This window comes from Monomorium pharaonis, chromosome 7 (genome assembly GCF_013373865.1).
Source record: "Monomorium pharaonis isolate MP-MQ-018 chromosome 7, ASM1337386v2, whole genome shotgun sequence".
Classification (NCBI taxonomy): domain Eukaryota; kingdom Metazoa; phylum Arthropoda; class Insecta; order Hymenoptera; family Formicidae; genus Monomorium; species Monomorium pharaonis.
In genome coordinates, this window is record NC_050473.1 from 4682099 (window position 1) to 4704873 (window position 22775).

General features: G+C 29.3%; 1 protein-coding gene across 2 annotated transcripts in view; it reads left to right on the forward strand.

Annotated features, from left to right (window-relative positions):
* Positions 1–22775, forward strand: part of LOC105839507 (transcriptional activator protein Pur-beta) — a 45327-nt gene that overhangs the window by 12241 nt on the left and 10311 nt on the right. The window contains exons 3-6 of one of the 2 annotated variants that reach the window (XM_012685860.3): positions 15488–15606; positions 18136–18238; positions 20983–21113; positions 21392–21619. In XM_012685860.3, the coding sequence (XP_012541314.1) occupies positions 15488–15606; positions 18136–18238; positions 20983–21113; positions 21392–21619 (581 nt within the window). The remainder of the gene's footprint in view (positions 1–15487; positions 15607–18135; positions 18239–20982; positions 21114–21391; positions 21620–22775) is intronic. The other variant, XM_012685861.3, reaches the window with a different exon arrangement.

Below are 22775 nucleotides of genomic sequence, written 5' to 3' on the forward strand. Positions count from 1 at the left end.
CTGTCAGTACTAATATCAAATTCGTCATTACTTTCTCGACACAATTTTTGACATCCCTTATATACGTTTACTTTTCTTTATTGTTTGTTTACGAACGTAAAGAAAACGTGACTTATTATCATGATATTAAAAAGACATTTTCCAACGGAATCCGTAGGAGTGTTAATTTTTAACATCAGTCAGCGAAAGCTACAAAAAAAGTTGGAACTATTACACCCCATCCAAATCCCATAAAGTCAGTTGAAACTCGCCATAAAGTAGTACTTTGTTCTTATGGTGCGGTGCCAGCAGTTAAATTAAAAACTTGTTTAAAAATGCCTAAAGACCGGAACTGTTTGCGAAACCTACAAAAAGTGTTGCAACTATTGTAGAACTAGTCGAAAATGCCATAAAGTCAACTGAAACTTACCATAAAATGGTACATTACTCTTGTGGTGCGGTGTCAGCATCCAAATTAAAAAAATTGTTTAAATATATTTAATGTACGGAACTATTGCTAAAATTTATTAGAAACTGTAGAACTACTTGCGGGTGTAAGTAGAACTACTGATAGGACTTTGATTTTTTACTAATGAGATGCTAGGGAAAGTTAACACTTCATATGTTCAAATTTTATTTTTTAACTAAATCAACGGAACTATTTCTGAAATTTATCAGGAACTCTAGAACTATTCGTGTAAATAGAATTGTCATAAAACTTGCGGTGCCAACTTTACAGTAACCGACATTCGGCAGAAAAAGGATTATGACAATTTCCGACATTATTGGCGACAGTTATAAATTTTTCAGTGTTTTTTTTTTAATGTAAACAAATAAATATATTTTGAAAAATTAAAAAAAATGTTCTGCCTTATAAACATTTTTAACTTATCCCATTATTTTAACATTCGACAGAAAAATGTCGTGCTAATGAAATATTAATAATATTTCCAGCACTTTTCGCCGAGTGTGTGCCGTGCTATTATGAATATTTAAAATTGTACAGAATTGTTAATTATGAAAATTTTGCACTTAAATTGTATATAATTATAGAATATTATCTAACTTATATATCTGTTTAAAACATGTTCAAATTATGTATTTCTGTTTTAAATGTTTTTTTAAATACTGTTTAAAATATTTTAAATAAGAAAACACATTAATTTATTAAAAAAAAAACATTTTTATTAATTTTATCTGCGTTGTTTCGCGTTTCTGATCTGAACAGCGATATATATTCTGCAGAGGAGAGAAGATAGTTGGAAAGAGAGGACACGGCACAACATGGTCGAGGAGTCGACATTGAGATTCGAGTTGAGGCAGGTCGACGCGGAGCGCCACAAGTCGTGCTTCGGGCGCAGAGATCAATGCATTTGCGATCGTCTCCATTCACAGTGGCTACCGTCACTGTCGCCTCCTTTGCTTTCGTCGAACTCCGTTATCCTTTTTTAGATAATCAAGTGACATGTCAAATCTCGGATCCACGTGTACATGCGAATGTAACAGCAAAAAACCAGAAGCAGAACTAGCGGCAGTTGCGATAAAGAAGCATTCTCATACAGCTTTGTACACGACGAGCATGGATGAAAGGAGTAATCGAAAAGGAAAGAGTGGCATGACTGAAGTCTGTTATTGACCGAACATGATGACAACGATGATCGTCATGTTGTGTCCGCGAAATGGTGATGCACCCGATGTTCACGGCTTGTGCAAATGTGCAGTAAAATGTGGCATAATGTCGATACGAGTCGACAAGCGAGAAGTAAAGTGGACGTTTCTGTACAACTGCCACGTCAGCCATTAGTTACAAAAATTGTTTATTAAAGTGAACAAGTGAATGATAAAGAGTAGAATTGTAGAGAGAATCGCTGATAATTGTATGACATACCAATTTCGAGGGAATAATTTAAGAAAGTTTTTTATCAGAAACTTTACAAGAGATTCTTAATTGTACTAACAAATGAATAAATAAAATGAATGAGAGTTGTATTATAAAATTGTTAATTGAACGATTATAGAAACTTCCTTTACATTTGTTAAATTTACAACCAATCGATGCAACATAGGTGACATATGTTACCCTTATCAGAAGAAAGCGAAGAAAGGAGAACGCGGAAAGAGAAAATCTGTTCTCGATTTTTTTTTTTTTTTTTTTTTTTTTTTTTTTTTTTAAGAAAAATCTTCCAAATATTAAGAAAAATCCAATAAAAACAATATTAGCCGAAAAGAATATTTTCCGAAAAACAATGTTCATTGTTGACGGGAAAATGAAAACTTTTGTAATTATATTTTAACAACATTGTTTTAATTTTTGCTAAAAACTGTTCTCATGTCGCGAATGATGGCATTCTTCGCATTTTTCTTTAAGACTATTATTTTCAATCGAAAGCTTCAATAAGAAGTAGCGAATTTCTCATTAATAAACGGTAAGCTGAAACAGAAAAATATATATGAATGGAGTCTGGAAAAAATAGCAAGTAGAAAGGAAAGTGAAAAACAAAAGAAGGAAAGAAGTCAAGAAAATTAAGAGAAAATAAAAACCATGCAGAAAGATGATATACGAGTATGCTAACTTTACTGTCTGATTTTATTATTTTATATAGACATATTTTACCATTATATCAAGCACTTAAGCAACAAAATACCCTTCTTCATTGTTATTTATATCATTTTCGAAAAATACAAAAAATGAAAAAATAAGCATGATAAAAATAAAAAATAAATTGGTATTTACAAAATGCAATATAATGTAGAAATTTAATCAAAATAGAATATAAAGTAACAGTAAATTAATTCTTCGACCGATAAATGTTTTAAACAATTGATAAAGTTGAGTTGTTTATACGGTATATATCAAATTATGATATGAGAATATATACACATAGTTACATGAAAAGAGAAGAAAGTGTCAAATTCGTTCTAATCATTAAAAGCACGAATAAGCAGAAGAGTTCTAAGTAGGGAAATAGAAATCGGATTTGACACAGATTAGTATAACGTAGCAGTTAAACATTGATAGATTATGATTCGGAAATTCTAATTATAGAGCATCTTATACGTGCAAAAGGATAGAGGAAACTAGTAATGCAACAGCTTATTACAGAAATTTCTCTAGAAAATAAAGCAATGGTAGAAGGTGTACATCCGTAAAATTCACGTTTATTCTTCGCAAATCATAAAAAGCAAAAATACATAAATGGAGTATCGAGAAAGAAGATGAATGTCAAAAGATAAAGAATTAGAAGATGCTCTCTTGCTCGCCGATATGATGATAAATTTGTTGATTGATTCGTTTTTCGCGCGAGAAGACTAGTGGATAAAAGTTCATCCACAAATATATCATTACAGTAATACAGAATTTAAAAGTGTTTGAGAAAGATCTGCACGACTTATTCAAAATAGAAAAATAATATCTTTTCCAAATGGGGATATAAACAAGGAATCCTATGATTCTAAATATTTGGAGAAGAACATGCTTTTATGAATAATTTCATGAATATAATTTTATTTCGTAAACTTTTTTAAAACAAAGAATTTCGCACAAAATTTATTATACTTAAAAAGATTATTAATAGAAAAAAAGAGAAATAAACGAAAGTGACAAATAAATATTTGCTAATTAATTTTTATATAATAAATTCAATAAGCTTGAAGCTATGAGCTTTAATGATGTAACGTGATTCTTAACTAAACGGATAAAAAGAGAGAGAAAAGGAGATGCTGTGTACAGATGTACAGATTATCACAGTACAGATAACATGTTCAAGAGCAGGATTTTTTAGGGTAATCTTAGCCCTGTTCCAATTCCAGGAGGCTTGCAACAATTCAGTACGTAACAATATGCATGAATAGCTACATTACATCGAGCGTTTAATCGTTCAGCTTTAACACAAATTAATAACTTTTTTGTATGATTGATTAATAAAATTCTTAATCATTATTATCTTTTTGAGATATGATATATCACAATCACAACCTATTATTTATACATTTTTTTGGCAAAAATGACATTTTAACTAAGAAAGAGAAATTTGAAATTAAATTAGTAAAAAAATACTTGCAATGATTGTAGTGAATGCACGACACGTTTTAGTTAATACTACTTAATTTAATCAATATAATTAGTATAAGGGTTATATAAGTACGCGTGTTCACATGGCGGAAGAAAAAGAGCAGAGAGCACAAATAGAAAAAAGGAACAAAACTCGAACGAAAGCATAAAAAGAAAAGGGTTAGATGAGCTAACAAAATTATAGAAATATGTGCTTAGATGCCACTAACGCTTTTGTCACTAAACTAGTTATTCTAAGATACGCACTCCAAGATCTTATTTCCAACACCGTTCCTATCGTAGAGTACGTCTAAAACATAAGACAAATGTACGATATAAACACAAATGCAGACATTAATTCCAATTTAACATAGTAACACATCTTTCGTAATTAATCTTTGGCAAAGGTTTCGTAAATATATCAACTAACATTTAATCTGTTCTTAGATATGTTACTACAATTTTTTCTACTCTCTTGTAAAATGGAAATTTATATTTATATGCTTACTTGTTTTATGCAGAACTGAATTTTTTGATAACTCAATCGCGCTTTGATTATCGCAAGATACATTTATAGGAGATTCCACATATTTCTTAAAGTCCATAATTTAACAATCTTTTTAAATATACTACTTCTTCGCAGATTTATGCTAATGCGGCGTATTCATCTTCCATAGCTGATAAAGCTACCGATGCCTACTTCTTAGATTGTCAACTTATAGGTCTGCCTGTCAACATAATACATTCCCTGTACATGATTTTCTATCGTCTATGTCACCAGTCGGAATTGGCAAACGCTTGAAGTTCGTCTTCATTTTTCGTGTATGTAATTTCATAATGTGAGGTATTTTTTAAATATCTCAAAATTCTTCGCAAGAAGTCAATGTGTCCAGGATCTGTACAGAATCGGCTTAGTGCATTGGCGGCAAAGGCAATATCTGATCGGGTTGCATTAATCAAATAAATCAAGCTACTAATTAGTTTGCGGTATGGTTTTTTCTTCATTTCCAAACGTTCTTTTTGAATGTAAGCGGAAACAACATGCAAGGACTTCTTCATAATTTATCTCTTTTTGTTGCGTGTGTCCTTGAGCTACTAACCTTGCTTTATATTTTTTTATTTCTCCGTTTTGAGTTTGCTTTATTTTAAAGACCCATCGCCTGATAAGTATTTTCTTTTTTTTTAGTCTTAGTACCAACGTCCACGTATTATTTTCTTAAATTTAATATTCATTGCTTCTAATCATTCTGATCGATTACTTCGATTCATAGTTTCTCTCACATTCATTGGATCATGATCTTTATAATTGCTTCATTGATAAATCTTTTTAGGTCTTTCTGGCTTACCAGTTTTCAATAGTTTAGGATATTCTCGACATTGCTGTAAACTGTTGATTTTTTTCATTGTTGTCAGACGCTCTGTTTATCTCGTTTTCTGAATAATCATCTTCAAGTTGATTATCTTTATTTGTTGTTTCTTCGTTATCTTCCGTGTCGTAAAGAGCTATTGATAAAGGTATTTGTTTATTTCTAGACATACCTTTTTTATTTGACTTGCTTGAATTGTTCGGAACTTTAGCTAAGTTAGTTCAATTATCGTTACATGAGTAAAGTTGTTTATAGAATTTGACATCACCTGATTTTATTATGGTCTTCGTTCCTGGTTTCCATAATCTGTACGCCTTGGCTTCTTTAGAATATCCAACTAAAAGTATTTTTCTCCCTTTCGAAAAAATTTGCCACGTTTAGGATTTTTGTTTAAAGCAATTACTTTATTTTCAAAAAGAAAACCCACATACCGTTTTTTATTTGTCCAGCCTTCAATCGGGGTTTTATCGTTCAAACACTTTGTAAGACATCTATTTCTTATAAACGTTGCGCTGTTTACCACTTCACCCCATAGAGATTGTGGTAATTTTGATTGTTGTAGCATACATCTTGCCATTTCAACGATCATCCTATTCGCGCGTTTTGTGATTCCTTTTTGTTGAGGTGTAGATTCCATTGATAGTTGTGTTATGCCTTATTCCTCCAAGAATCTCGTAAAATTGTTGAGCAAATATTCTTTTTTATTATCCGTGCGCAGTTTCTTAATCGTTCGCCCTGTTTGATCTTCTACTTTTCTCTTGTAATTTCTGAAAGCTTGTCGAACATCAGATCATTTGAGAAACATGAATATCTCGGTCAGTATATCTCGGGAAATCATCAATAAATGTAACGAAATATCTTGATTCTCCTGATCGAGTGATTCAGCGTTTATAGGGCCGCAAATATCGGAGTGTACCAAATTTAGTACTCTAATCTCTCTTTTATTTGACGTCTAAAATGGTTGCGCGTACATTTTATTTTGATCACAAATTTCACTTTGAAATCGCCCATTTTTGTTATAAACTCAAAGCCTTTGACGTCTTTTATTTTTAGATTTTTTAGATCAAAAATATTTAAGTGTCCATATTTCTGATGCCAACGAGTCATTTTGTCGTCACTGGAATTGCTTGTAGTCGTCGCATAGTTCTTCGCTTCATCTACTACGTATAAGTTATTCTTCGTTGCTGTTAAAGCTGTATATCTGTTTCTGCGCTTTATCGTTGCACGGTATAAATACCACGGTGTACCGTGGTATATACTCTCTAAAATTTTTCGAGTGAAAACTTGACTCTTAATTTGAGTGAATGTACAATCAACTCTTAACAGAGTGATTTTACACTTCTTTTCGCTCGAGGCGAGTGAAATCTGTGACTTGAACTCTACGAATGAAAATATCCTTAATTATTTTCTCGAAGTGTTGGAGTGAATTTTGGCACTTTGGCTTCGAACAGCTCGAATCGAGGGAAAATTCATTTGAACGGAGTGAATAGCCGCGCAAGAGACGTGACGTGTTATACTACGTGAGTTATCATCACGTTCTGAAAAAATAACGACAATATACATGGAAGTACGTAGGTAGAATTTTATTTGTAAAATTTATAACAATTTTTTCTTTTATATTAAATTTACTTTAGAACATTTGTGAGCGCGCGAGTAATTGTATTACATTTAGTATGTGCACAGACGCGAGTTTGATTACGTATTATAGGATATGGCGTCAAATTGCTTGTCGGAGCATGTTGGAGCTGTTTTGTTGGAGGAAGAAGCCAGGCGCTCATATTTGTATGTCTGCCTAAATAAGAATTGTGAATATTATATATATAGTGAATATTGGATTGTGAATATCGCTATAAAACATTTTCTGAGGTAAGTATAATCTCACTACACGGCATTTCTATGTTATTTTAAAGCGTTAGTTAGATTAATTTCTAAAAGAATGTTCAGACAAATAGTATTTCTCAGTAGTTTTATGTTTGAAGAATTATCAAGATCTGTTATCTTTTTGTTACATATAGGCTTCAGAGTAAATTTTTACTATTAAAAAGAAAATGTGAAGACATTCTGTCTTTATTCTTCTACACAAATCACTTAGTTTGTTTCAGATATGGGCATTATTAAATTTGATTAAAATTAGTTAGTATTTGATAAAAGTTAGTTGTTCTAATGGAAATAAAAAATGTGGCACCTCATTTGCTAGAGGAATTTACTGACTTTGACAGTGAGTAGTGAGTGCAAAATATTTTTTATCATAAACTTTTTTTAAAATTTAATTAATGAGAATCTTGTTTCTAGTTAATTTTAAAGCAATTGTAATCTTGCCTGAGTGACCTTGCTACCTCCTCCCAACTATTCAAAGGCTAGAAAAGCACAGGTATGTATTATTTTCTTCCTTTTAATTAATAATTACCAGAAACATTATACTTTATTATATATTCTTAATTACTTTCCAGAACAAAGCTAAGACAAAGCGAAGCCAAGTGGCAACACCTGCTCGTACCTCAGTTCCACATCCAAGTCTTTTACAGTTTATACCTGTAAATATTAACAGATTGAAATAATGTGTTTATTACTTAATTCTGAATATTTCCTGATTTTTTTCAGGCAAATAAAGATATAAATGCTAAAATCGTTGAGAGAGGCTCTCTGCAAAAACAGCCATTTTTATTATGTTGCACAAACAATGGCCAAAGGAAAGGTCCATTTTTTATCCAAATTGAAACTTATTTTGTTTCCTGTGGGAAACAATCTTTTACGTGCCTTTGACAGGCTCTTTAAATTGCACTGTATGTTTGATATACATTATACAGCCTCTCTTCAGAATTTCTATAACTTTTTTTAATCCATTGTCTACAGTGAATATTCTCAAAAACTGCTGCGACAGTTTAAATTCTATTTTAAGTGTGATAGAAATTTAGCCAGAATCAGATGAAACCATGTGTGAGCAAGTTTTCATAATTGCTTCAATTATTCATGTATTTAATTTTCCATTTTAAGAAAATACTAAAACATCTCATTTTATACTTTGTCTTTTTAGCTCTGATTCAGAATTAGAGTCCTCGAATTAAAATGGGTTGAACAATCCCAATGTTGAAGCTTTGTATTCATTTACTTCTTAACATGCTCAATGCAAAGTACTTACAAGTTTGTGTCCGTAAGATACTTTTAAGTTTTTTTTGTACAACATTAATTTTAAGATTTACTTTTTAACTTTAATAGTTTTTGAAAATCCTTTTTAAAATCGTTTTTGTATGTATCTTTGTTTATTTTTTAATTTGACTTTATATTACCATTATTTTCGTTCAAGTAGTTATGATCCCTATAGTTTACTTAATAATAATTCAGTATTTGTCAGTCAAGATTAAGTTTCTTTTTTCTACTTTTGATGTTATTATCTAATAAGGCTGAATTTGTGAATTGAAAATTAATAAAGTTCAAAGTCAAGTGGAGGCTGTAATCTATAACTATAGCCTTTTCTGTCATTATCAGTAAATGAAAATTTTTGTTCAAAGTACCATGTCATTTATTTTATTTATAAATTTGATTAATATAATAACATTACTTTATAATGTTTTTCTACTTTCTTTATATAATCCTTTTCTACTATTTTTTTAATTCAGAGATTATAGTTTTATGATTTGTGCAATATTTTTTATTATTTTCTTTTTACAGTTTAATAATGAATTATACCGTTAAGGTATATCCATACAAACTTGCATAGGCGCATAAGCATGTGCATAAGAAATAGGCATAAATTCGATGCATATTTCTAATGCACATACTTATGCGCCTATGCAAGTTTGTGTAGATACCCTAAGAAATAACTATGCTGCACACTCAAACAAGAGTAAAACTTCTCTCTAAGAAGGAGCGAACAGTAAAAGTTGACATCTGAAGAAGTTACTCTAATTAGAGTGCAAATTCACTCAAATACACGAGTCACATTTTACTCGAACGCACGAGCGATCTAATCACTCGAAATATCGAGTCAATATTTATTCGATAAGATATGTTTGATTTTCACTTTTTGCTCAAGTGAATTTTCACTCGAAAAACTTTAGAGGATACTCACTTTCTATAATTGTAGGAACTGACATGAGATTATTTCGTAATGCTGGAACAAACAGTGTCTTTTAATTTTGTGGTATTTTTTTAGTTGATTCTTTATCTTTAGGTTAATTTCTCTGACACTTGACGAACTTATACAGTATTCTGCCGCTGTAAATAATATTTTTGTTTGTTTTGTATCGTTTAAAGTAATATAATTATTTAAACATAACTGCGTGAAAAGAGTCAGAAAGTATAAGCACACGACACCGTAAGATCCGTGAGTCGTTTGGTCATAGTAGAAACAAGCGCTCTGTGTGGCTGCATTGCTAGCGTCTTTTGTCAAGCATGTGCACGCACCGGCAGGAATGATGTCCCTCCGTGCGCGATCACCCACACACGAAGCGTTGTATACGTTACTGGGTACGCGGAGGAGGCGGACGGGGAGGACCGAAAAAAAATGAGGATCGCGCGATGAGAGAAAAGACGTGATGCCGATTCATCGGTGTCACATATTAGTTATTTTAGTTTTTGCTAGTTTATTCCACTTAGATAAAGTCCGGGACGGTAAAAACCGGAATTTACCATGGTTTTTTTCACTCACTGGAATTTTCCAGTCAACCCTGGCCTTTGGCCATTTTTTTATAACTCAAAAAATGGCGGAAGTGTCATTTTTGCCTGATACTGAAAAATTAAAAACGCGTAATTCTGAACCGGTTGAGATACAAACGAAATGAAAAGTTGTACAAACAGGTATAAACGATTCTCTTATAAATGGCATTAATGAAATTAAAATTTCTTAAAATGGGGTTCTGGTCATTCTTTAACCACTTTTATTTGTTTATCCTTTGAGGTATAAACGAAATAAAAGGTACAAACAAAGTATGAACGAATTATGTTATTAATTTTTAATTTTTATAAAGTCGGATTTCAGGTTTACATAGCTCAAACGAATTATTTGTGCAGTAGGCTAAAGTTTCACAGATAAGCCAAAAATCGTACTTTTTTTCATCCTTCTTAAATAGTGACGTAAATTTCCTTGACGACATTACGCAGTGATCACATGGCGCAATAGTTGTACATCTACTTTCTGTGTCGAGTTCAGAATATAATTATCTAATTTTTATTCGATCGCTACCTCTTGCCCAGAAAATCACTTTAATTACACCGTTCGAAACCGACATTAAATTATAAATCATGTATATCTGTAAATACACGGAGAGAAAAATTAGCTAATTTTATATAGAAAATTCGTCAAAAATTACCGTGATTTATAGGAATGTGGGTGCAATTATCTTGAAGAGGAAAAGGTTTTTTAATTTGCTTAATTTTTAGAAAGTAAAGGATAACAATTATGATTTATGTCTTACTAAAAAATAGACAAGATCACTAAGTATAAATTGTCGCTTCCGAATAAAAGGGTGTTAACTCAAGAAGCCGTTTGAAAAGGGCATTAATTCGGAAGCCGATTGAAAAGGGCGTTAACTTGGAAGTCGATTGAAAATGGCGTTAACTCGGAAGCCGGTTGGAAAAGGCGTTAACTCGCGCACTCAAATTTTTCGCTTGAATTTAAGTTTTTACAGCATTGCCGAAATAATTTTAGTGCTCTACCTAACCTATATGTGCATATTCATTTTCGTTTCAATATGTTTATGTTTTAAATCAAGCACCAAAATTATTTTGGCAGTGCTGCGAAACTAAAATAAAGTGAAAAATTTTAGCAGGCAAATTAACGTCTTTTTCAATCGGTTTTCCAGTTAACGCCTTTTTCAACCAGCTTCCGAATTAATGTTCTTTTCAATCGGCTTCCGAGTTAATGCCTTTTTCAACCGATTTTCGAGTTAACGCCCTTTTTAATCGGCTTCCGAGTTAACGCCCTTTTCAAACGGCTTTTGAGTTAACATCCTTTTATTCGGAAGCGACGAAATTATCCCGCTACGCACGATAAAATTTACCGTGCCTCCTATACTTTTTTCAATTTAATACAAACTATAAGCACATCTAGCATTGCTTAAACTTATGCGAGAAAAACAGTCACCTAATCGTGAATCGCCGCCAACGTTGCTTCACTTCGAAAACCCTACGGGAACTAACACTTTGTGATGATCTATAAACACTCGATGTTTATGGATACATATTTATGATTACATGTGTGATAGATTAATAATTATTGTAGAATTGTTCAAAGTATTGTTATAAAAACATGAAGCATATATAAGTAAAAAATTGATATAAGAGATCTTCAGCAAAAAAATATATTCAGAAAGATTTATTTGAGAAAGTAATTGTAATTTGTGATTATTTTTTTAATTTCTACAAAAAGTTTGATATTTATATAAAACATTAAAAATTACTACAAATTTTGACTTTTAATAAATATTTTTACATTTATAGAAATTTTTTTCTGCCAGGAATCAATATGTATTGAAATATATTGAAATAAAATTTACTGAAATTCACTATATTGAAATTTATCTTTAATTGATCGAAGGCCACCAAATGATGCAATACGTAATATTATTTGTTTCTTTGTCACTTAAATACATGATCAAAACGATATGAAACTCGATGGTAGCCGAACAAGATAAAAAGTTCTCAGAAATAGCAGAGTAAAATTTTTTAAACTAATTTTTAAGTATTCTTTAGCGTAAAAGAAAAATTTACAAAGAGCACGATGAAACTTAAAAAAACTTTTATATTTAATTATACGCAACCATTAATTTTTTGCCAAAATCAAGTAAAAATTGTTTTTTATATACATTTTACTGTACTAAATTAGAAATTTTATCCTGATTTTTTCAAAAATTGATCCATTTGTTTCAAATTGTTTATAACAAATAGTAATTTTTCTCTTGTTCCCTCATAAATTTACATTACAAAACATGTTTGCATTCGGTTTATAGTCTCGAGCGCGGTAATTTTTCTATAATTTTTTTCTCCGTCTAAAGGACACATTCCATAAAAATACACTAAAAAATCGCCTATGATCGTTACGGTTATGGCACTATAAAAAGACAGGTATTACACTCATATTATCATTTGCAATCTGGATTTCACGTTTATCATTTAAACAACGCATCTATATTTATAATTGTCCGCGTCCGTACTTGTAGACATCAATTTTGTCTATAATTCATCTTTGTAATTAAATTCACATTATAATAAACTGTCTATTCGCGTTCTATTTGTAAACCGCCTCATACTATTTTTCTCTCTTTCGCTTGAACTATTTTAAACCTTCTCGACGAGTTGATCCAAGCAAAAGACATGTTGTTTTAACTTTAATTATAAGTAAAAATTATGTTTTAACGCGTGTGGAAGAGTTAATTAAGTATTATAAAATAATTAGCGAAATCTAATGTAAAACTTTAAACTTTAATTGCGAGCTCTCTGTACAGCTCTCTGGTGCGTGTCTTGGAGCCGACTCTACGTTCCTCAATCACATCCTTTTTACCATATTTTTCTCCGGAAAACGTAAATTTGAAGTTTTATTGTTTACCGTATATTTTTCTCTCTCTCATTTATATTTAAAATATTTATTTGAGCTTGCGCAAGCAAGAAGCCGCTTTTTCGATCACTCTACATGCAAGAACAGTAATAATATCACTGCTCAATCTATAAGAATTAATGCTAAACCAATCCACGATTACACATTTACAATCCGATTACAATCCACTTTATACACATCTCATTATGTATGTTCCGTTATGTATATTCAAAATAAATGTGTTATAATATTTCGCGTAAGTGTACATTATAATTGTGTAACCCTGTAATGTTATATTGATTTATTTGTGTACATTGATTTTTTCTATGAATTTTAACATACATATTTTTTTCAACGTTTTACTAGAGTATTTATTTTTCCTTTCCACAAAAAAAGTTGTGCATTATCTATCGATAATATGCTACCACATTACATAATAGTATAATATCTATCGATATTAATATAAAAATGTTTACGAGACAAATAAGTCTGGTGAGGCATATGAATTTTATTTTGATAAATCACACGTCATAATACCTCACTATTGATTATCTCAATTAAGCGTATGTTATGCATAGATAGATTCCGTGTACACTAGAACCCCGCATTAATAGACTGTTCAGAGCTGAAAGTCTACTAATGCGAGGTGATCTATTGCTGGGTTTTATTCCCATTCCGTGAAATTCAGGGAACGGTATTGTCATCTAGTCAGTTTATGATTACGCTTAAAAACTAAATGTGCTCGGCACTTAATTTATAAAATTGAAAAATGCATTTAAAATTTATAAATATAAAATAATAGACAAAGTCTAGCTTTGATTGCAATCGACGTTCTCTTATTTATATGATACTTAAGCGATTTACTTTAAATTATTGTTGACTATTTTATTGACATTTGCGTAAATTTTTAAAATAAAAAACATATTTTTTATTTATATTACAAAAATATTATTTTTAAACTATTTTGATGCACTTATAATTTGGTTTTTATTTTTTATGATGCGATATAAATATGCTTTCGAAATTTCATATATTTTCAAAATTTTATCGTATAATTTTTCCTTTTGAATCATATCTTTCAAAATAGAAATTTTATTTTTATATGTTAAGCATATTCATTTTTGTTTTTCTAAAATATTAGCCTTTTTTAATGAATTGATTAGGTTCTCATACAAATCTTAATTTACATAAACATGTCATTTTCGAACTCCGAAAACTGCTTACTACGCGATTGCATTGCTATTTCTTATTTACACTATACTCATGTGCACCGAGTGCATATGGAGGGAATAGTTTCTACTAACGCGGAGTTTTACTGTAGAAGCAAAAATAATTTCACGATAAAAATATTGCATATTTATAAAAAAATCTCAATATTGTTAAAGAAATCCAATTCGTAGTATTATTTTTACTACTTATCGTAACATCATCCCTGAGCACGCGAAATATTAATTCTACAATCCGTGAATTTTGATTGCTAATAATTTAAATTTAATTGATTGTAGCCTCGACATATTAAAGAGTTTTGTTTTAGAATATTGCTAAGAGTCCGTTATTTAAAAACATCATGGAAATTTTAAGATATTCTTATAATCATAAATGATTTAAATTTTTATCCAACATATTTTTTAAAGTTTAATTAAAGTCTTATGGCTTTTTTTAATTTAGTCAAATTTACTTATACGCACTCAAAACATATCAAAACTACAACAGACGCTTGATTGTAAGTACTATACAGTAATTTCCAATATCAAATTCTCAACTAAGATAGAAGATAATTATAAATTAAATAAAAAAGCTAATAAAGATTAAAAATTTGAAATTAATACATAAAATTGTTACTACTTGCATATATGTATATATATATGTATATATATATATATATATATATATATATATATATATATATATATATATATAATCGATATTTAGTTTCTGTACAAAATAACAAATTGCGAATGGATGAAAAATTATTTTAATTAATACGATATAATTATATGTGTATATATATATATATATGTTACATATTTATATAAATGATCAGATTAATATATAAAAATTAAATATAAATTTGATGAATATATATCAATGAAAGTATAATAATAGAATATATTATGCTACCAATTTTTGCTATTATAAGAATAAAGACACAGTTTTTTAAATTATAATAGTTACATAAAAAAATAATTTAAAAAATAATTTTTATTTACATTAGCTTTTGTATATTGACTTTTTTATATTTATAATATTTTATTTTAACCTTACATCTTTTGCTTAATTTGGTAATTTATATATCTGGAAAAGGATTTATATCAAATTAAAATGAAAGTCAACCATGTTTATATATTGTTTATTAAATTAAACGTTATTTATTATCAGAATGTTTTAAGAAAAAGTGTAATGTCGATAAAACGAAAACGATAGTATAAAATAATAATCTTGCAAAATAATTTACTTTTTAATGTAATTTGATATTGAGTTTAAATTTGCTAGTGAAAAACTGTATGACATCCAACAAGCTACGGCATTAATAAATTAATATGTTTGTCTTTATTACAGGTCAACAAGGTCAGCAGAGTGAACAGGAACTGGCAACGAAAATGTTACAAATTCAAAGTAAAAGATTCTACCTTGACGTAAAACAAAACAGACGTGGAAGATTTATCAAAGTTGCCGAGGTATCGTTTTAACTTTTAATTTAATTCTCGACATATACAAAGACGCGCGCGCGCATATAGAGGGGAGAAGGAGAGGATTACGAACCACCATTTTGTTTTATTTAAATACTCAGTAAAAATTTGTGTGACACAATTCTTGTCGATACAAGTTTATTACCCATAGAGTTTTACAAATCATGTTATAAGCAGAAGTTCTTCGCTGTAGGAGAATATGCGTTACCAACGAACATTTCCAAAATTATTTTTACAAAATGAAAAATTAATGCTCTTTGACGGATCTTACATATTAGTATCATAAAAGTATCAATATCTTGTGCGTAGTATCACACAAAAGAATTAAGAAATATAAATAATGTAAAAATCTCTTTCGACTTTGCGTATTTTAGAAATACTATAAAAGTAACAAACAATATTAGCTAAATATCGTAAAAATATTGTAAAAAATATTACGAGAGAAGAGATTAAGGGACTCAGGCTTGCGACAATTGCAACGGTTCATAACCTGAATGCAAGCATGCAGTATAATTTTATATGTTAAATGCATTACACACATTACGTCAAATATTAAATTCAATTACGTTGAATATTATATTCAAGCCCTTCAAATTACACTAATAAAATTAATACTTGATATATTTCTCAAAATGAGGTAAAGAATAGACACCTTATAGAACTTTCGGCTACTTGCAATACTGAAATGCAGCTTTAACGACAACAAAACAAACATTAATGACCAGTAGTTATGTTATAACGTCTAAACAGTATGTAAAGAAGTAATTCGGATAGTTGTTCCAAGAATTCAACATAAAGTATACGAGATATCGCAAATTCCATAATCCACGTTGAGTCCGTAACCGCCTTCTTTCCTTTATATTAATAATATGTACATAGAAGTACATATAATAAATAAACAAATATCTTTTAAACTAATAATTTTTTAATAACTTTTAATAATTTTACTTTCATATTTTAACGTGAAATACTTATAATAATTATACTTTAAAAAATATATAATTCTATTTATATTAAAAAAATAGCGATAATCTTCATGTGACCTTAAAAAAACAATTTTTCGAAAATAGATTTTATTGTTATTTGTCTCCCTTTAAACTAGACAACTTTTACCCAAAACATTTTCCACGATAACGCGTTGTTTACAAAAAGTTCGAGGTGAGCAATTAAAATAGAACACTATGTATACGAAAATAAAATGCAGTATAAATTTTTTTAAATTTCTTAGTTTTAATTTTTAATAATTCAATTTTATTAAATTATTTCAAATCTATGATAAAATGTGAAAATTCTAAAACTTAATAAAAATTTATAATTATATTATAATTTAAAGAAGTTTATATAATATTTTTAGATATTTTTTGATAAATATATTGATTTCATTATGTAATCAACAGAGCCGGGACTAGACATTTCGGCGCTCGAGGCAAAAAAAAATTGCGCCCTTTGTATTAACAAAAAACATTTCTTTTACAGCGTGTAAAATATAATAAAAAATAATATTAATTAGTGGTATTTAATATATTAATATTAATTTAATTGGGGCATATAATTACGTATACAGGTATACATTACAAACATACAGATTACGTGTACTTGTATGTAGGTATACATTACAAACAAACAAAACATAGTTACTAAAATCACAGTAAAATCACAGTATGTGTTTGTAAAGTATACATTTTACATTTATATAAATATAATATCAATTCTTGTAAAAAATCACAGAAAATGTATTTTTCTTTTAAAGTAATACTTTTCGTGCTTTGACAGCTGCAAAATCGTCAATTATTTTATCAAAATTTATATCCTTACATATTCTAGCATGCTATTGGTGCTTTACATAACTCATTGTCTCTGCATCAAGTCAATTATGAGAGGTTCTACTGTACACAGAGAGCGTTCAACGGCGTGTGATTATACTCACCGTTAGTAGCGAATGAATTAAAATAATATATAATAATAAGTGTATATCGATCGATAAATGAATAATACAAAATAAGCGAAGGAGAGAGCTTATTCGGTCAAAGCGAATCTTGGTGTCTATTATAATAATATTTTGCCTGAATTTTACCATTTCCAGTTCAAATAAACTGCGCGCCGATTATTTGTCAGTCTTAAATCACAGTCTAAAACTGAAGCTAAAGTACGTAATATCACAAATTAAATTTACGAGCAATTTAATAATACTGATGCTAATAAGCATTTTAAAACACTGTAAAAAATTTATTGCAACAAAAAATATTACCCCAGCCAAGGTTCAAACCTGGACCTCCCTACATTTCGGTACGGACGTCTCTACTAATTCGACTTTAAAATATATAGAAATTTTCATTGCCATTTTTGCGCCCCTTCAAATATTTACATGAGGCAAGTGCCTCGTTCGCCACACCCTAGTCCCGGCTCTGGTAATTAAACAATAACAATTATGCAAAATGTTGTCTACTGTTATATCAACGTATGCAAAATGCTGTAGTATAATAATAATTTATTTATGCAATTACTTTTTTATTTTAGATTGGAGCGGATGGGAGAAGAAGCCAAATTTATCTGGCACTCAGTACAGCATCCGAATTTCGGGACCATCTGTCGACATTTAGCGATTTTTATGCATCTTTAGGTATATGCACTGTAGCATTCATATCAATTGAAATCAAAAGAATATAATTATAATTATATTAGCTGTATCTAACATATGAAGCACAATTCAACTCATGATGCAAATTGAAAAAGAATTAATCATGTAAAAATTAATTTAAAATTGGAAATAATCTCTTTTGTATGTGGCTTTGTATATTTAGAAAATCGATTTTAAAAATCAAATTATGTGTACGATTGAAAATTTACTTTTATTAATTTTATTTACTTATTAAAAAAGGAGGAAAGCCGATTTTTGGGCCAAAATGTCGCACTTTCTTGATTAAATACTCGTATAGTTGAGATTGAAAACTTTCCGAAACGTCTTATAAAAACTTTATTACGTAGAAAAATTGATGGTCCCAAGCCTATATGCAAAAAAGGGGGGGTAAAATGTAAAATGTATGCACATATTTGTATATGATCATGCATTTGCACACACAGATGTACAAACACATATAAATGCAATAAAAATAGTTTGTTTAGTTCTTATAAACAAGCAAATATTACATCGTCCATTCTGTGACCCTTATTACTCAAACTTTAAAGGCTAATTATAGTTTTCCTCTACGTAATGAAGGTTTTATAGGGCGAAAAGTTTTCAACCTCAACTATATGAATATTTCATCAAAAAAGTGCGACATTTTAGCTCAAAAATCGGTCTTATTAACCCTCCCTTTTTGTATATTTTAACGACATGATGCGAATTTGTTTATTATGCAATCTATGACAAACAAATATCTCATATTGATATCTGGAACAATATCAAATACTAATTTAGGAAGTGGTATTTGTACTTCAGAGAACTGCTTGTTTAACAGATTATTTACTGAAAAACGGAAAGGAAAAACTATAAGAAATTCTGAAAATTATCAGGAAATTTCTTGGTTGCATTTGAGAATCATATATTTGTTTCATATTTTATTAACTAAGTTTTTTGAATTTTAAGGAAATTTTTGAAATTTTCTTTTTATATTTATTTGTCTGTAACAAAATTGTTTTTTTGATTATTTTTTTTATAATGGAAATCAACAATTAACATTAACAATAAATATATCGACAATCAACATTAACAAATATATATTTATATACATTTATATCTATATATTATATTTTATATACATTCATGTACATTATAACTAATAACTTAATATTAAAAGATATTTTAGTTCTATAATACTATTAAAAAATTCTAAACTTCTTAGGTTTCTATTTTATTAGGTTTTTTATTTCTTTTTTTAATCGACAATTTTTAACCAATTAAGTGAATCCAAAAAACTTTTGCACGGATAATACAATTTTATTAATATACAAAATTTTATTTAATCCATAACTAGTGCTATTACTTCATCAAATTTGCAAATTTGTACTACAAAACACGATCACATAAAAAAATCAAGAGCAAACCAAAAATTACAAGGTTTATAAGATTTATAAAGCTTTAGAAGGTTTATATCAGTACTGGCCATCTTCCTCTAACATAAGAAATTCATGTTTAAATTTTACAGAAATATTCAAACATAATAACAGAACAATCTATAAAATGTTTAAATTTTTTGTGATACTTTGTATGTGACACATACATTCGTAATCTCTTGCGTAGTTTACATTATGCACATCGTTTAATCTATGTATCAATTTCATCTACATTGTGTATGTACATATATAATTCATAATAATAATTTTATTATTCTAAATTAGCATTGTGCGTTTTATCTTTTTGAATTATGTTCCAGCAACCTACATATTGATCAGATGCTATCAGAACGATATAAATATATACGATCAGACAGATCGTATATATTTATATCATTCGTTTTAATACTTATCATTTCTTATTATCATTTCAAGTACTTTTTCAAATTTATATTCAAAGTTCAAATGGCTTTTCTTTGTGATTGTATGATTAAAGAAGGAACTCGTATATAATAAATTTACTTTAAAAACTGTGTTTTTAAAATGTTATAATTTTGTCTGGAATTTTAAACGTAACTTCTGGAAAATTCGAGAAGTGTCAAATTCTTTTACAAAATTTGAAGAAACATCCTATAACAAAAGAAGCAGTTCTCTAAGTTTTTGCATTCTTTTGTTGATATATCGATACATTTATTGACAATGACCACGATTTTTATATAATATAAAAAATGAATTTTAATTAACGTTAGCTCCGCTGTTTGTATAATTATTGTTTCATTGATGACTAGAAAATCATTTTATATATCTATACGAAAATATCTACTCATAACATAAGTAATACATCAGTATATCTTACTATTGTGCTATTATATTATGATAACTTGATTATTATGAGAAATTGAGAGAAATAAACTAAATAAGCTAATAGTAAATGAATAAAATATAAATTGTATCACTGCCAATGCTTACAACATTAACACGAAAATATAATGAAATGAATATCATATCATACTCAACTATACACGTTTCTAAATTTTTTAAGTAGATTTTCTTGAAAACAAAGCTTTGTGTGGAGAAATTTATTTATTTTTATTAATTTTTACATAAAAAGTGTGATCTTTCGATTATATCGCAAATTATTCTTGTATAAAATATTAAAGCTTTAATTTGATATCTGACAAAAAAAATGTTTCAATATCTAAACTTTTTTCTTTGTCCTATTTCTATATATAGTAATTATTATCAATTATTGAATTTTTAAATATTCTATATGAAAAAGATGATTAACGTTTTCGCTTACTGGATAATCAGGTCCACCAAATCCGGAAAATGTGCCAGATGATGGAAAACTCAAATCAGAAATGATGGTGAAGGATAATAGACGATATTACTTGGACCTCAAGGAGAATTCTCGCGGCCGTTTCCTGCGGGTGAGTCACCCTGTATGTACCAGCCAATGTACTTACTTTCTACGCTAAGTCATAAGAAGATGTCGACTTTCGTCTCAAGAGGTCTGCTCTTATCTGAAAAAATGAAAAGATGAATAGTTTTTCTAGAATTATTGTAACATTAATAATGATAAAGGTAAAGAAAGAAATATTATTTAAAAGAAAGCTGTAACTGATGTAATGATATTATTGCTTTATAAATCCAAACGATACAACGTTATATTATAATTGAAACAGAATATCTTGTATAATATTTGTGTTGTTCTTTCTAGGTATCACAAACGATAACGCGGGGTGGACCTAGAACTCAAATTGCAATACCAGCGCAAGGTATGATAGAGTTTCGTGACGCACTAACAGATCTTCTTGAAGAATTTGGGACAGATGATGGTGGCTTCAAAGGCGATTTGCCGGAGGGTCGTTATATGCGCGTGGATAGCAAGAATTTCTATTTTGATATTGGCCAGAACAATCGTGGCATCTACATGAGAATTTCTGAGGTACACAAATTTTATAATATAATTTGCATAAGAAACAAATGCCAACAAATCAGTCATTTAAGTTATTGCCAGTTTTTTTTTTGTTTTGTATTTTTCATCTTTACAATAGATGTTTATGCAACTAGTGCAGTGAATCGGCTAATTGCCCGGGTAAGTGCGAAATATAAACACACAAGCTGAAGGCGAATCCGTAGAACGGACTAAACTGTAAATAGAAACTTTAAATAGAAAAATCCGCCTGTGTGAAGTACTTTCAGATAAAATTTAAACGATATTTTTTTCTGTTGCGACCTCACGAAAAGTTAGCACCTCAGATTTTCAAATTTCCATTTATTTCTTTAAGTATTTTGTCGGTGTTTTTGCTAATATCTATTAGAAACTCTAGTACTCTTCGGAGTGCAAATAGTACTCTTGATAAAACTTAATTTTTGAAAATGTGCTGAAAGTACTCGAAAAGTACTAGAGTACCTGATACATTTTAACAATAGTACTAACCATCTAATATTTTTAACAATTTGCGGATGGCACTACAAAAAAATATTGTTTTAATAATCCTTCCTGAAAGTACTCAAAGAGTACTTAATACATTTTAATAATAGTAGCACCTATTAAATACTAAAAGAATTTTTTTTAACCTTACAGCTGCACCTCATCTTTCGATAAAAATGGCCGTAACTCTTTTGTCTTAAGTTTCACAGTTTGTACCTTAATAACTTTCGAAAGTATTCTTCGGGGTGCCAAAAGTACTGTAATTAAAACGCCGGAATTACGAAAAAATTTTACCTCTCGGGAACTGACTGTATACTCTAAAAGTAGCCATCTTTGTCTTAGATTACACAGCTTTGTGCCTTAATAAATTTTGAAAGTACTCGCTGGGGTACCAAAAATTGCAAAAAAATATTTCATCTTAAGAGCAAAAAAATTACGGCCATTTTTAGGTATGTTAAGTCCTGAGCGAGAGGAAATTATTTTTGCAATTCCGCCGTTTTAACTGGAGTACTTTTGGCGAGTACTTTCGAAAGTTATTAAAGCACAAAATTGTTAAACTTAAGACAAAGGAGTTATGGCCACTTTTATCAAAAGATAAGATGCCAACTGTAAGCTTTAAAAAATTTTTAGTATTTAACAGATTGTACTATTATTAAAATGTATCAGG